Raw genomic sequence first — 13,563 nt, forward strand, 5'->3', positions numbered from 1 at the left:
AAATATCAACACTATTTTCAATTTTTAATTTCTAACTTATTGAGACAATCGCTTAAATAAATTTATGAGCATAGTTTTAATATGATATTGTTTTCGCAAATTGTGGTATATTTATAATTTATTTATTTGTTATTTTCGTGATAACTTTTAACAGGCAATAAATATTAAATATTTGAAATCAGGTAATATCAGAAACAGAAATAGATTAAACGAGCATTTATTTATCATATACATTAAATAAAAAACGGCAATTAAAATAGTTTGTAGTGTTAAATATTATTTTATGAAATAAATAATAATCTGGCGGTGAAATAGCATTTCGTATTGGTAGTAAAGTTATAAAGGGTATGAGTAAGCTATGTGAAGTACAAAGCTACTTTGTATAGCTGTGTTGAGCTTGGTATTCAGTATTCCGGGTAAAATGAGGGTAGATATGCACGAGGGTTTATAGTTCAAAGCAAAGGGCTTCAACGTTGTTTGCTAACATTTTCACGATTCGGTTGTTAAATGGCCCATTTATACTGAATGTCATTTTTGAGTGATATAAGATGCCTATTAATGTAACTAATTTCCTAACAATGTATATATATTTATATATCTGACGTCAATTAACAAATTTATCAAAAATAATAATGATAACCCTGGTCAAAGTAATAACTTGATTTTGACTTATTTCACTTGCATTGGACTTACTTAACTTGATTTTGGCTACACTTGTACGTTTCTTAACTTCAATATGACTTTTTTAACTTAAAAATTTCAATCAACTAAGTCAAATTAAAGTCTCGTTGACTTAAATTGGTTACTTGCGTTAATATCAGCGGACAAAATATTCGTCATCAGATATTTTGTCGCGGATATTTTGTCGCGGATATTTTGTCGCGGATAGTAACGCGTGTTACCGATTTTAATTTAAGTCACCTAAGTCAAATCCACGACAACGTAACTTTAGTTTGACTTAATTGGTACAAATCGATGCTAAGTAAGACAACTTAGTCAAAAGCAAGTCAAAATCAAATGTGTTTTCATATCTTACAATATGCTTATCATGTATTAGAATACGAACTGAAACTTGACTTGCTTTCGTCTTGCTAGACTTGCTTTATTTTCAATTTTCAAAATCACGCCCAAATGAAGTCATTTTTTTTGACCCGGGAAAATATTAAAAACGAAATATTTGTTAAACTCAAATGATTAAATTCAAAATTTATGTAACAAAATAATTTTTTGAATCGGTCGGTGATCACCAGAGGAAATAATTATCGAAGAGAGTACTCCTTCCTCATCGTAGCGAACGGAAGCAGAGGTGCTCTCCGGCGTGGTTGTATCCGGAACTCGGGCTTAATCTATTCCTGATCGAGGAGATAGCTCTGCGACCTACGAACCCTCAGCCAGGTAATGTGTCTGCCACCTTCCTTTCTATCTTACTCTTACTATCACCCCCGTTTGCTCGTCCTCATTCTCGTTTAACTTCCCTTTGGCCAGTTGGAAAAGCGATCGATGTGTAACTTCCGACGTTGGGAGTGCTTCCGGCGGCGCCTTGGAAAACCATTCTCACTACTGACTCTCTTACTTCTCGGTCTCATTTCGCGTCTAATGGTGTTGAATACTAACTTTATGACATACCGAATTAATTATCATTTAAATATTTAATTAAACTATATTTATTACAGATATTTTTTAATGATAAATTATTAAATTTTTTTTAATTTCTTTACAATAAAGCGGTTGAAAATTATGTTAGCTATGAATTGAAAAAAAAATTATCGGTTAAAGTGTATTTTGTATTTTATTTTTTTTTTCTTTTTCGCACTAATTCGATTGCTTTTAACGGCGAGAGTCAAACTGACGGAAATGAATCGAGCGCGGTATGAGAACGCGGAAGAGAGAGGAGTTTCAGAGCGTTCGCTGTGGAAATACTTGATTGCCATCGCCACCCTGGCTACTTCCGGCGTGGCATCGTGCCTCCGGGAAAAAGTAATTGGTCCGGAATTGGTGAAAAATCGACTATTATAGCCCCAGAGAGTGTCGCTAAAAATTTTTGTTACATCTGTTAAATAAACGTTGAGATATAATTGAATTTATAATGGATCGATCATTATTTCGTACTCTCAAACACAGTATTTTATTTTACCGTCAATAAAAATTTAAACATTTACATTTAAAGTCGATTAAAACTTTTTTTTCTATTCATCAACTCTTTAAATTATTATATTTTTCATCACGAATTCATTAAATTTTTTTATTGCCGGAATTTTGAGTTATTTATTAAAAATGTGTAACCATGCATTTTACAATAATAAATCAAAACACACGGGGATTTTGTTCGTTAAATCATTCAAACTGTCATCAGATTATTATTTTAAAATTAAATATACGAGGCCAGTGCGAAGTTAATTAAAAGTCAAAAATCAATATAAAATGTTGCCTCATATTTTATTTATTATATATTTTATGCTGGTAAAAAAAAGATTTTCGTTTAATTTTTAAAAATTAATTCTTATAGTAAATAATAAATTTTTTTCCATCAAATGTAAAAAAAAAAAAACTTCAAAACGAATTAAATAATTTTAATTTTCATAAAATATTTTATCACTGCCAGAGGTATTCAATCGAATTAAAGAACAATAAAAAAGCTTTGGGTATGTAAATTTTTTATTCGTTATGATTCAATAAAATAAATAATTCAATATGTAAATAACAGTAAATCGAAGGAGTAAAGTATGAAATTTTTATGCGAGATAATTTAATGGTGAAAAGTGTCTTTCATGGTCGCCTTCAAACTGTCGCCGAGTTACCGCCTCAACTATCTTAAACTGAAGGCAATTCTATTTCCGGTTTGTAGAGTCATATCTCGCGAGTATTACTTCGGTTCGCTCGAAATAGTTAAACATTAAGAGGATTGTCCTCATCAACGCTGAATCAAGTAATCTCAACGCGATACGTTGATTCGTTTGAGTTCACTAGATATAGCTCTGGCATACAAACTTTAAATGTAGCGTATTAACAGAACCTGAATGAAGTCTGAGAACATGATAATCTGTGATTATTAACAGTTGGGTTTTCAAATAGTTCTTAAATACACTCGAGTGTACAGTTCGTATTCAAATAAATGTATATATATATATATCGGTAAATTTGATGTTATAAATTATAGATTAACATAATACTGATACTACACTGTAAAAAGAGCGGTGTTAAAAATGATCTCGATTTAACACTGCGCAGTGTTAAAATAAAATAACTCCGGTGTTGGTGGTGTAAAAATAAACAATTCTGCGTATAGAAATTAGAAAAAAAAAATATAAAAATTTAATGAATATTATCTGGAGGAAATTTCAATTTTACTTGTTACTGTTATTGTTCTGCACCCGACTCAGTATGGTGCTTGAAAGAATGCTCGATCATGGTGCAGCACCACACTGATTACTGTGTGGAACCTGACTAAGTCATGTGCGCATATAACTCAGTCAGATTCCGCACAGTAATCAGTGTGGTGCTGCAGCTCGAGCATTTTCTTCCAGCATCGTAATGAGTGCGGGGCCTGGCTGAATTGTCTGCGCATATGAGTCGAGATGCAGAACAGTAACTAGTCGGGTTCCAATTTGTCCGTGTACGTAATTTATTTAAAAATTACACAATTTTACACCCATTATTTCAACACCAATAATTTAATTAGTTATAAAAAACACTGTTCAACTGTAGTGATCGAGTAAGTAAAAATATTCACAAAGTAAAATATTTTCAACACCGAAAATTATTTTAACACCGGTAAAGAATATTTACACTGGCAGCGGTGTTATTTTAACCGAAAATTTGATTTCTACACCGCCTGGACTTATCCCATATTGATTGATTGATAATGAATTATTTTGAAAATAAATTAGAACCTTACCCTGTTCGATCGAATAAAGTATATAATAATTAAAATCTAAATTCAATAACTATATCAGTAAAATAGTGTTTATAATATAGTAGAAAATTTACAGCCTAACTGTGGCTTAGTTGCTGTAGAAATTAAAAATTAAAACTTAGACCGATGTTGTTTTTATGCATGAGCGGTTTCATGCCGACTTACTTACTTAATTTTATCAGTCGAGTGATACAAGTATATTTACTTCAGACCACAGAACACTATATAATACCGGGTGATTATTCTGGTATGAATTAAAAGAAAATTGTGTTCGGAAATGCATTACTGTGATCATTTAAACTATATTACACTTTACATTAATTATAATAAAATCTCATTAAACTATAATGTAATAGAATATTTCCAATCACAAATATTGACCGCGTATTACGTTTAATTGAATTATTTATTGACGGGATATTATTGCACTAGTTTCGTATTATCCATTTATGAATTATTGATTTAATGATTATTCATTTGTTATTTTAACAGTCGGGCGAAGTATACTAAAGTAGGTGACAGATTAAAAATTTAAGAAAAAAAACTATAAAGTATCAGAAAATATTTTATTTGAAATATTAAACAAGTTAAAATTTTATAAATTACTAATTTAATATTTTATGATGATATTTATTTAACTAGAAGAAAAATATATTTTATTAGTAGCAATTAAAGTATTTGAAAGAAACATAAAATAAATTTCGACGTAATGTCAATAATTTAAATGGATGATGTCACTCGCAGTAAATTACAGTAACATCAAATCAACTAGAAACCCCTTGAGAGATTGATTGAAAATGATTTAATGGTAGAGGAAGGTACATATTATACTCGATAATGGGAATTCATTCAAAAGTCTTGATGGTGTGTTGATGGCAAACTCAAGTGAACAACAATAGCTCGTAGAGATGTGTGTTGTTTCTGATGTTACGAACAATAACTGAATTGTTGCCGTTTCAATGTGTGAATAGTCGATTCAAATATATATATAACGCGTATAGAATACTCAGTACTCAGTACTTTGATGTGTATTTCGTTACCTTCACTCACGTTCTCTTGATAATTAGTAATTCAAGTTATTAATGACTGAAATTGTTCACTTTGTGGTAATAATTTTTACTCAAACTCATTTTATAGTGATGGTACTGTGCGGTACCTATGAAAATAATGTCTGAAGTTGGGTAATTTTCTTTTTTTTTTATTAATAAAATAAAGTTTAAATCTCTTCTTCATAAATTATTAGGGTCACATGACTTTGATGCCATTAAAAGTTTAATTAATAATTTTTTCGCATTAATAAAAAATTTTAATTTACTGATAATTACATAAATTCTTGAAATTATCAAGTAAATTAAGAAGAGAAAGGTTTATTATTTTAATATTATAAAAAGGTGTTATAATGATAAAATAAATGAAATTTGTTAAAAATTTTTCTTCATGAAATTAATAATAATAAAGTAAAACGCGTAATCATAAATAAGTGAGAAAGGTCGTAACAGTTGTCGTTTTTAAAGCTTTTAAGTCGTTGAAAGCAGGATGTAAATGTCACGCATAAATTCTTAGCGTCTCTCTCTTAGCATTTTGTAAGCCAGTAGAAACATTCGAGATAGGGTCAGCCGTTGATTCTTTAGTCTGCAGTATTTCCTTTTCTATGGTGCACTCTCTACTATACTTACTCTCTCGCTAAAGTACTTTCTCGCTCACTACAAAACAGTATCCATCCCTTGGTATACAGTGAGCAGCAGTGAGGCGTGTATACGTAGATCTAGATTTTAGATCCTAGGTGCTTGGCTTGAGGTCGAATTCGACCCTTGCGGCTGGCACTCGACTTCACGAAAGGATATAACCGGTAAGAGATGGCTTAATAACGTCGCACCGTGTGCCAGGTTACTATACAACTTTATATATGTTTAAATGTATATATATATGTATATAAAGATACACAATAAACCTAACACTTGTGTGCACCAGTTTTATACACTCATGGATGAGTTCTTTGAGGCAAAATATGGACGTTACCGCATCTCATGACATCAGATAACATGGAAGCAATAACGTTGGTTACCTCATCCTCATGATTTTAAATATTTCATTCCTGTCATTTATGCTAAATCTCTTTTAGATCTGTCGGATTTATATAACTGAACTCGATGAATACGCATCAATCTGATGTATATTTTTGAAGCTTAAAGAAACACGACTTAACATCTTCTTTTTTTCTACTTTAAGGGGTTAGGGGTACTCAGGGGTATGAAAAAATGATGATTTTCAATAATTTTTTTTTTGTAGTTAATTACTTTATTTGACAAAAATAAAAACATAGCTTTATTAGAACACGTTTCGATTTGACTTCACGAAAATTTCAAAAAAAAAAATTAATAATTCAAAAAGTTATCGCTGTTTTTGTAGAGCCCGTTCCTCCCGAAGTCCTTTGCGGTGATCATCATAAGTCCTTGGAGATTCATCTAAAATCAATCGGACAAGAAAAATTAGTTTTATTAATAGATAATCTTGTGCCTGATCGAAGCTTTTTTTTTTTTTTTCGAAATTAACAAAATGGCGGCCTCAGGAAATTTTTTTCAAATTTTCGAGAAAAAAACCGACAGTTTATTGTTAAAAAAAAATCGAAATTTTGAAAAAAAAAAAAAATCCTTCGATCAGGCACGAGTTTTTAATGTATTTCAAAAGTACAATAAATTTTATTGAAATCTACCGAGCAGTTTTTAAGTTACAGTGATCACCAGTTCAGAAAACATAGTTTTGAGAAAAACGCATTTAAAGTTTTGCTATGGATTTATGTCGAATTATAAGAATTATTTAATAACTTACACTGAGTCATCTATTCCTGGACCATATAATAGCTCTTCAGCCGACATAGCAGCTTCCAAAATATCGATTTGCTGGTGCCTACGTTGCAATCGACCTTCTCGGGTGTTATCATTAGCGCGCTTATCTGCTACTTTGATACGTGCAGCATCCATTCTTTCTGCATACCGATGAGAATTAGGCCCACAATTAAGTCCTAGTGTATTCATCAAGACTAATAATGAATTTATACCCTCATTAAATATACACATAGCAACGTATGCAGCTATTTGTACGATAGTAAAACTAGTATTTACCGTTTTTGGGCATATTTTCCATACTAGTTGGTTAAAGCTTTCATTATTATTCTGATTGAATCCACCTACACATCTTGAAAGTAAATTTTCATTACTAAGATCTTCGTATATAGGCTTGATAGCTTTTAAAACATCAGAAGGTAAAGGAGAATAATCGTGAGAAAAGGTATCAAGCTCTCCTCTTGCTTCAGCGCGCTGGTAAGAGCACCAAGATTCTTCGCCTTTTGGACACATATCATGATTCGGTTTTTCATCACTCGAGCCGTAGTGATAAAAGGTTGCCATTATAGCAGATTTCATATTTTCAATAGAATCACAATGCCGGCGTATTGCTAAACCATAGTACACAGTTAGTTTGTCTATTAATTTTCCTGTGAGCTTACCTCGACCACCAAGACCTTTTTGTTTACTCTTCAGCGTACGTAATCGACTCCCCATCCGCTTTTGGACATGCCCTATACATTCCTTTTTATTTACAGTTGTATTTTCGTAAGGATCTGATTTTATAATTCCTGAATAGGTCTTGGAGTCACCATCACCAATATAGTTGGCATACTTAACTCCATATTTAGTTTCAGAATACGAAAACATTTCGACCATCGCATCCACCTCCATTTTCCCAGAAGACCCTTGATGATTAGCAGAACACACATCTTCATGCGATTGATACCATTCCTCGAACTCAACAGTATTTGTTTTTTTTTTCCAATACTCACATAGCTTACAATATGCACTTTTAATGTTTATGTCAAGAATCTTTCCAGTAAAATAGCCAATTATAGAAGAAACTCCAAATGACGATGTATATCCCCGTTTTTGCCAGGTTCCATCTCCCGATACAGTTAGATGATTTATATCTTCATTTTCAGTTGTTGGCATTGCTTGCTTTTCTTCATTCACAGCTTTCGTCATGAAGGTTTCTGCGACGGCTTTACTACAATTCAAAATCTGTTTCAGTAAAATTGTATGCGTAGATTTATCTAAAAAAGACGGCATGTCCATCAGGCCGCAAAACTTGCACAATCCTTCGTATCCTATTCCTAGTATTCTCATTACAAAAATGAAACGTCTGTTTATTTCATAAGAATGCCCAACGAAAGAACAGGAAGGAATATATTCATTTCCACAGTTATTACATGCAACTACAATTTTGAATCCCAGCCCACGTGTACTTGCTGTTTGAAACACTACATTTCCATCACATTTTTTACATTTTATAAGAGCAGAAATTGCAGTGAATACCTGAATAAAATTTATTATTCGAAATTCAGTACTGCTGTCTTCAGGTACATCATCTTCAGTGTTTTGTTTTAATTTTTTAGAAGATGTACTCTGAATACTTTCATCACGTTCGGCTGTTTTCGGATTAAAAACATTCTTTCTTTTGACTGAACGCGACTTATTAATTTTTTCAGAACTCCGAAGTTCTCTTGAAACCTTTCTAGAATCACGTCCCATGGTTAATAATTTAATTCACTTGAGAAATAATTTATCACAAAACTATCGACTGATCAGTGCAACGACTACAGGTATACTGGCAACCAAAAATTATTTTTCAGTTCTTGTACTACCTACAAATTGTGAATATATGTAGAAGGATATATATATATATATATATATATATATATATATATAATTATAAATACATTAAAATGGGGAGATATTCATGACAATGAAACCCGAAAAGTCGGTTGCTTGCAGCTGTTTCTAGCTACCTGCTCTCGAATGCCACGTAGCACCCGAGCGTCCTTTGGTCATTGTTAAATAACTCGAAAAGAATTTGTCGGATTCACTTCAAATTTTCACACAATATTTTTAAAATATTATACTTTAAGAAAATGCAAAAAAAAAAAAATCGATTTTTTGAAAATTCTGACTACCCCTAACCCCTTAATCTGCGTCGTTTTTCGGGTACATAAGTTTCTATTGAGATCCCAGCAGCTCGCGAAGATCAATGATTAATATATAGCTACATGCGTACTTGAAGAAAAAAAAAGTTTCATACCTTGGCAATGTGTACAAGAGGAGAAAAGTTTAATCGTAAAGTTTTTATGAAAGCCAGCGCACAAAGATGTTTTAGAGAATATTTGAAAATTTTTTAAAAATTGTTTTATTAAAGTAAGAAAATTGTAGTCCTGGTGTGTTTCTTTAAAATATGTATAATGAAATTGTTTTTCTTTGTGGACTCTTTTCTTGTTTGCGCTGTCTCTTAGATAAAATAAAATTAATCTTTGATTGTACAATAAAATGTCAAAATTTTTTTTTATTTAAACGGGAATATGCATTACTGTCTTAACTGGCAGGAAATGGAATCTGCCATTCGGAATGGCAATTAGAGGATAGTGCCGTATAATTTATTATATAAAAATATACATATAAATGTCTATTTTTATTTTCTTCTATATAATTCTTATAGCAATAATACGTTCGACTGTCAATTACAAAGTTTACATCAACTTTAAATACTTTAAAACTGAAATCAAATTATTAAAAATGAATAACTTTCAATAATAAATAAAAATATATCACTTGATATTTTTAGTTACATTTAAATTTCATAGTATTTCTTATTCAAATTCGAAGTTGATGTTACGGTTATAATACTATAATTTTCTTTTAAAAATATCTAAACGACGACTTATCGCCTATTAGCTTCCAATTATACCGTTATATTTTCCAGATGATAGACTACCTTTCATCCGCAATAGCTTTATAATTTATATAATAATCTTTCCTTTTTTTTATGCTCACAGTTCGAGCTCACGTTAATCTGGGTTAAGTAAATGCAGCATAATTCAAAATCTCATTAGAATGTCGACATAAAATATAATTTTTTTTTTCCGGCTAAAATCTGGCGCACAAAGGTTGTATAAGTAGAGAGAGGTATGCAAGAGCTAGGAAGGAACAAAAAAAAATGTAAAATGATGAGTGAACCCACTTTCTTGGTACACATGCTGCACGCTGCTGCGTTATGTCGAGATGGCATTTTTAAAATATTCTTCACTCTTACTCGAGCTCAGAAAATAGTAAATTACTACGATAAAAAAAAAAAATTAAATAAATGAATGAATTAAGGAAAGGAAATGAAGGAAAAATAAAATAATAACGGCATTTAATACTTCCCTTTATATTTATTTGTCGTAAAATGGTTGTAGGGTTTATTATAAAATTTAAAAATATCTTAACTCAATCGTAATGGGCGTTTCAGCCGATTCAACAATACCCGAAAGCCGTTTTCCTTCGATTTACGTTACCGGAAGCGCCCTGTCGACTGTGAGACGATGCAAACAGGAAAACTCGTAGTAGTATATTTTATCTTATTCACCGCCTTCTTATATTCTCTTTATTCCTCTTCGTTTTCTCGTTTATTTTCAACGGCGGATTTCGTAAAATTTTGTCCTTGTCCTCGTTCACGTCTTAGAGTTTTAGATGCGACAGACAAGCTAAAGTATACGAGGTTAAAGAAAGACAGGCTGTATAAATACGTGAGTTTGTAAAAAGAGACCAAGTAAGTTTATAAGGTTCGAGAAAAGAGGAGAAGAGAAGCCGTACGACAGAACACAGAACAAAACTTCTTGAAGAAAACTTAGAGCATTGTTGTGGCGTGCATGACTCTGAACTTGTCTGCTGCGAGACTACTCTTAGAACCGGGTACAAAGTGAAGGGTGAAAGCCGAGTTTGAGGTTAGCAAAAAAAAAAGTAAACAAAAATAAAAAATAGTTAACAAATCCGACAATAAGGTTTATAGTTTTATCAACGCCAAAAGATACACTACTGCAAAACTAGTTTTCAAACTGCAACAGGACTAACAAGAAGCTAAACTGTATTTTTTTACTACCAACTAGGACAATAAATCGTGTGATAAAACAAAAATTTATTGTTTAAGCTAAATTTTTTCTAAATCAAGAATTAATATGGTTACAAAGTTTTAAAGTTTTATTAATGTATGAGTTGAGAGTAGAGCGCGCATATAAAAAAATTTTTGAAAGAAAAAATTCCGTATATGCAGACACAAGGCAAGAGAAGCTCGTTATACGGATGGATTGCGATTCTTAGGTAAAACGAGGGTAAAAGATTGCCCAACGGCGTGTTAAGCAATGTGTAGAAAAAGAAAAAAAGTAACGGTAAAAATTCTCGAGGATGCGCCAAAGTTATATATGCGAGAGTGGTCTGTTGCTTCACAAAGTGCGAAAGAGTCAGGATTTCTTTTTTTTTATGACGTTTTCATTCTATATGCAGAGTAAAAAAAACGGGGAATGGAAAATGTTGAATGGCAACGGCAGAAAATTTTTTACGAGTCTTTTACGCATACAGCGTATATAGTATACAATCAATGTGGATGAGCTTATTTGATCTCTGTTAATGAAAATTAAATGATTAAAGATTTTGCTCTGGATGGTAAATTGGCGTAAATCGCTGGCTGAATTTTATTTTTTATTCTATTGGATGTAATAATGACGTTCAGTGAGCTCGAAAATCACACCCCTGAAGCGCCCGGTTGTCGGCCAATTTTACTTGGACTGATCACCATCAATCGTCATTGGTAACGAGGTTCGTTCGCTTGGAGATTTGACTTTTTACTGAACTAACCCGCAGGCAACACTCTAGAGAATTACGATTAATACTCAGCTATAGAGGAAATTAAATTGAAATTAAATTTAAAGTTGAATTTTCAAAAAGTAAAACAAATATTTAAAAAAAAATTTGAATAATAAAAATTCAAGTGAAAGAAAAAAGATAAAAAATTGACAAGTCGGAATAAGCACATTTATCTGGCGCCGAGGATACCGTGATCGTAAAGGCGGTTCTTCAGGGTGAGGCTTTTCTATTGAACTTCGGTCGAGCTGATGTCTATGAATATTCCTGTGGATATCTCAGGCGTAATATTTTTGTTGGATACTTCGTTTGTGCTCTCGGATAATTTAAACATGTGATTGACTTTATTATTTTCATTGCAATTATGCATATCAACATAACTACGATCCTGAAGTTAGCAGTCAATCAAAAATTTTTTGATTTTTTTTGACCAATTAAATTTGAAGAAAAAAAAAAACTAAAAATATGCACATGTAAAAAATTTAAAAGACTATAAGTACAATTTTTTGAAATATTTTTTTTTTATAATTTCTCGCTTAAAAAATATCCAAAAACTATTAGACGTCGGCTAACTTCACTATCATACATAACTAACGTTGAAAGAATCGACTATGTAATTTGCTAAAATGTACGCACTCTCTAAAAACGAATTAGTGAAAATCACAAGACAATCACTATTTGGCAGTGAATAGTCACTTATTGCTAGTGAAAAGTATACCGCTGTTTGAATTAGTGACATACTTTTCACTAGTAAACGGTGAATAGTCACTATTTTCGCTGTTTCAAATTTAAGAGAGCAGTGCTTCGTCAGTTACAATAAAATTTGGACCACTTGGATTCAGTTAGTCAATAGTCTCTTGATTATTAAATAACTGTATCTGTGGACCTGATAAGCGACCTTAACTTATAGGTAGTAATCGATAAGCGAAGACCTCAACTGTATGGTTGAGTAAACGATTCTTTTGTCACGTCGAGAAAGCTACTGGCTATCTATGACCTGCGCTGCCACGACATCAGATCTTTAAAATCAGACAGGCTGGCGAAGGGTACACTGTAAAAAAATTTACTACTGTGAATGACTCGGTGCAAAAATTTTGGTGCCAAAATTACACAAAATATTGTGTTAAATTTAAGCGGTGTGAATTAAAAATTTTTACATCATCAAGCGTGTAAATGTGTAATTTATGATAATTATGCGTTAAGAAAAAATCATAAAAATATGGAAATGTTCAAAATACTATTTAATATCTAAATAAAATTAATATAGTTATTGATTAAGTTATTAAAAATGTTCAATGATCATTTATTGCTCATTAATCAAAATGATAACGTGTAACACGGAATGGTGTAAAAAAATAAATTATGCTGTGTATGATGTTACACCATAGGGCTTTATGCACGCATCCTATATAGAAAATGGTGAAATTAACTCAAATAAAATCTACATAGCAAAGTGTTATTGAGTATCATAAAGCTCTGATGCATTGCGTTTTATGACTAATTAATCCTCAGCTGAATGAAGCTTACGGTCGAAATTCCCTGTCAATTCTATCCAGAATTTAACCATTTTTATACCTGTATCATTTCCAGAGATTTATTAGTGCAGATTAATTCCATCCCTTATTAAGTCTCAATTACTATCACTGCCTCTTTAAAGTAAAATTTAAATCCTTTGAAATATTTTTGTTATCGTTTATAAAAAATATTTTATTAAAAAATATATCCTCATATTTCTTTAGTACTGTGAGGTAAAATGTGAAAAAAATACTTTTTATTGAAGGTATCACATTATATGGCATGAAAAAAATTAATGCGACTTGAGGTTCTCAGTTTCCCAGTATAACGCTTACATACATTTTCAGCAGACTAGAACGACCGATCGAATTTCTCAATTCCCTGAAGCGTTTGATTCTCGATGGGTATAAGTACTTC

General features: G+C 31.6%; 1 protein-coding gene and 1 non-coding gene across 4 annotated transcripts; one reads left to right on the forward strand and one right to left on the reverse strand.

Annotated features, from left to right (window-relative positions):
* Nucleotides 1-6,154: 6,154 nt before the first annotated feature.
* Nucleotides 6,155-8,837, reverse strand: LOC130675337 (uncharacterized). 3 transcript variants are annotated; one of them, XR_008991278.1, is made up of 3 exons: nt 7,036-8,837; nt 6,743-6,935; nt 6,155-6,378 (listed from the first exon to the last, which is right to left on the reverse strand). XR_008991278.1 is itself a non-coding variant. In XM_057480933.1 (2 exons), the coding sequence occupies exons 1-2, from the start codon at nt 8,491-8,493 to the stop codon at nt 6,375-6,377; spliced, it is 1,755 nt and encodes a 584-aa protein (XP_057336916.1). In that variant the 5' UTR covers nt 8,494-8,837; the 3' UTR covers nt 6,155-6,374. The 3 variants fall into 3 exon arrangements, 1 of the variants encoding a protein (XP_057336916.1); XR_008991279.1 differs by having other exon boundaries at nt 6,743-6,953; XM_057480933.1 differs by having other exon boundaries at nt 6,743-8,837.
* A 2,962-nt stretch (nt 8,838-11,799) lies between these two features.
* On the forward strand, nt 11,800-11,950 carry LOC130676804 (U1 spliceosomal RNA). The gene has a single exon (XR_008991488.1). It is a non-coding gene; the product is annotated as a U1 spliceosomal RNA (small nuclear RNA).
* Nucleotides 11,951-13,563: the final 1,613 nt, after the last annotated feature.

Source organism: Microplitis mediator, chromosome 10 (genome assembly GCF_029852145.1).
Source record: "Microplitis mediator isolate UGA2020A chromosome 10, iyMicMedi2.1, whole genome shotgun sequence".
Lineage (NCBI taxonomy): Eukaryota > Metazoa > Arthropoda > Insecta > Hymenoptera > Braconidae > Microplitis > Microplitis mediator.

Bases quoted from the DNA above. Each gene is read 5' to 3' on its own strand.
- LOC130675337 (XM_057480933.1), bottom strand. From the start codon at position 8,493: ATGGGACGTGATTCTAGAAAGGTTTCAAGAGAACTTCGGAGTTCTGAA.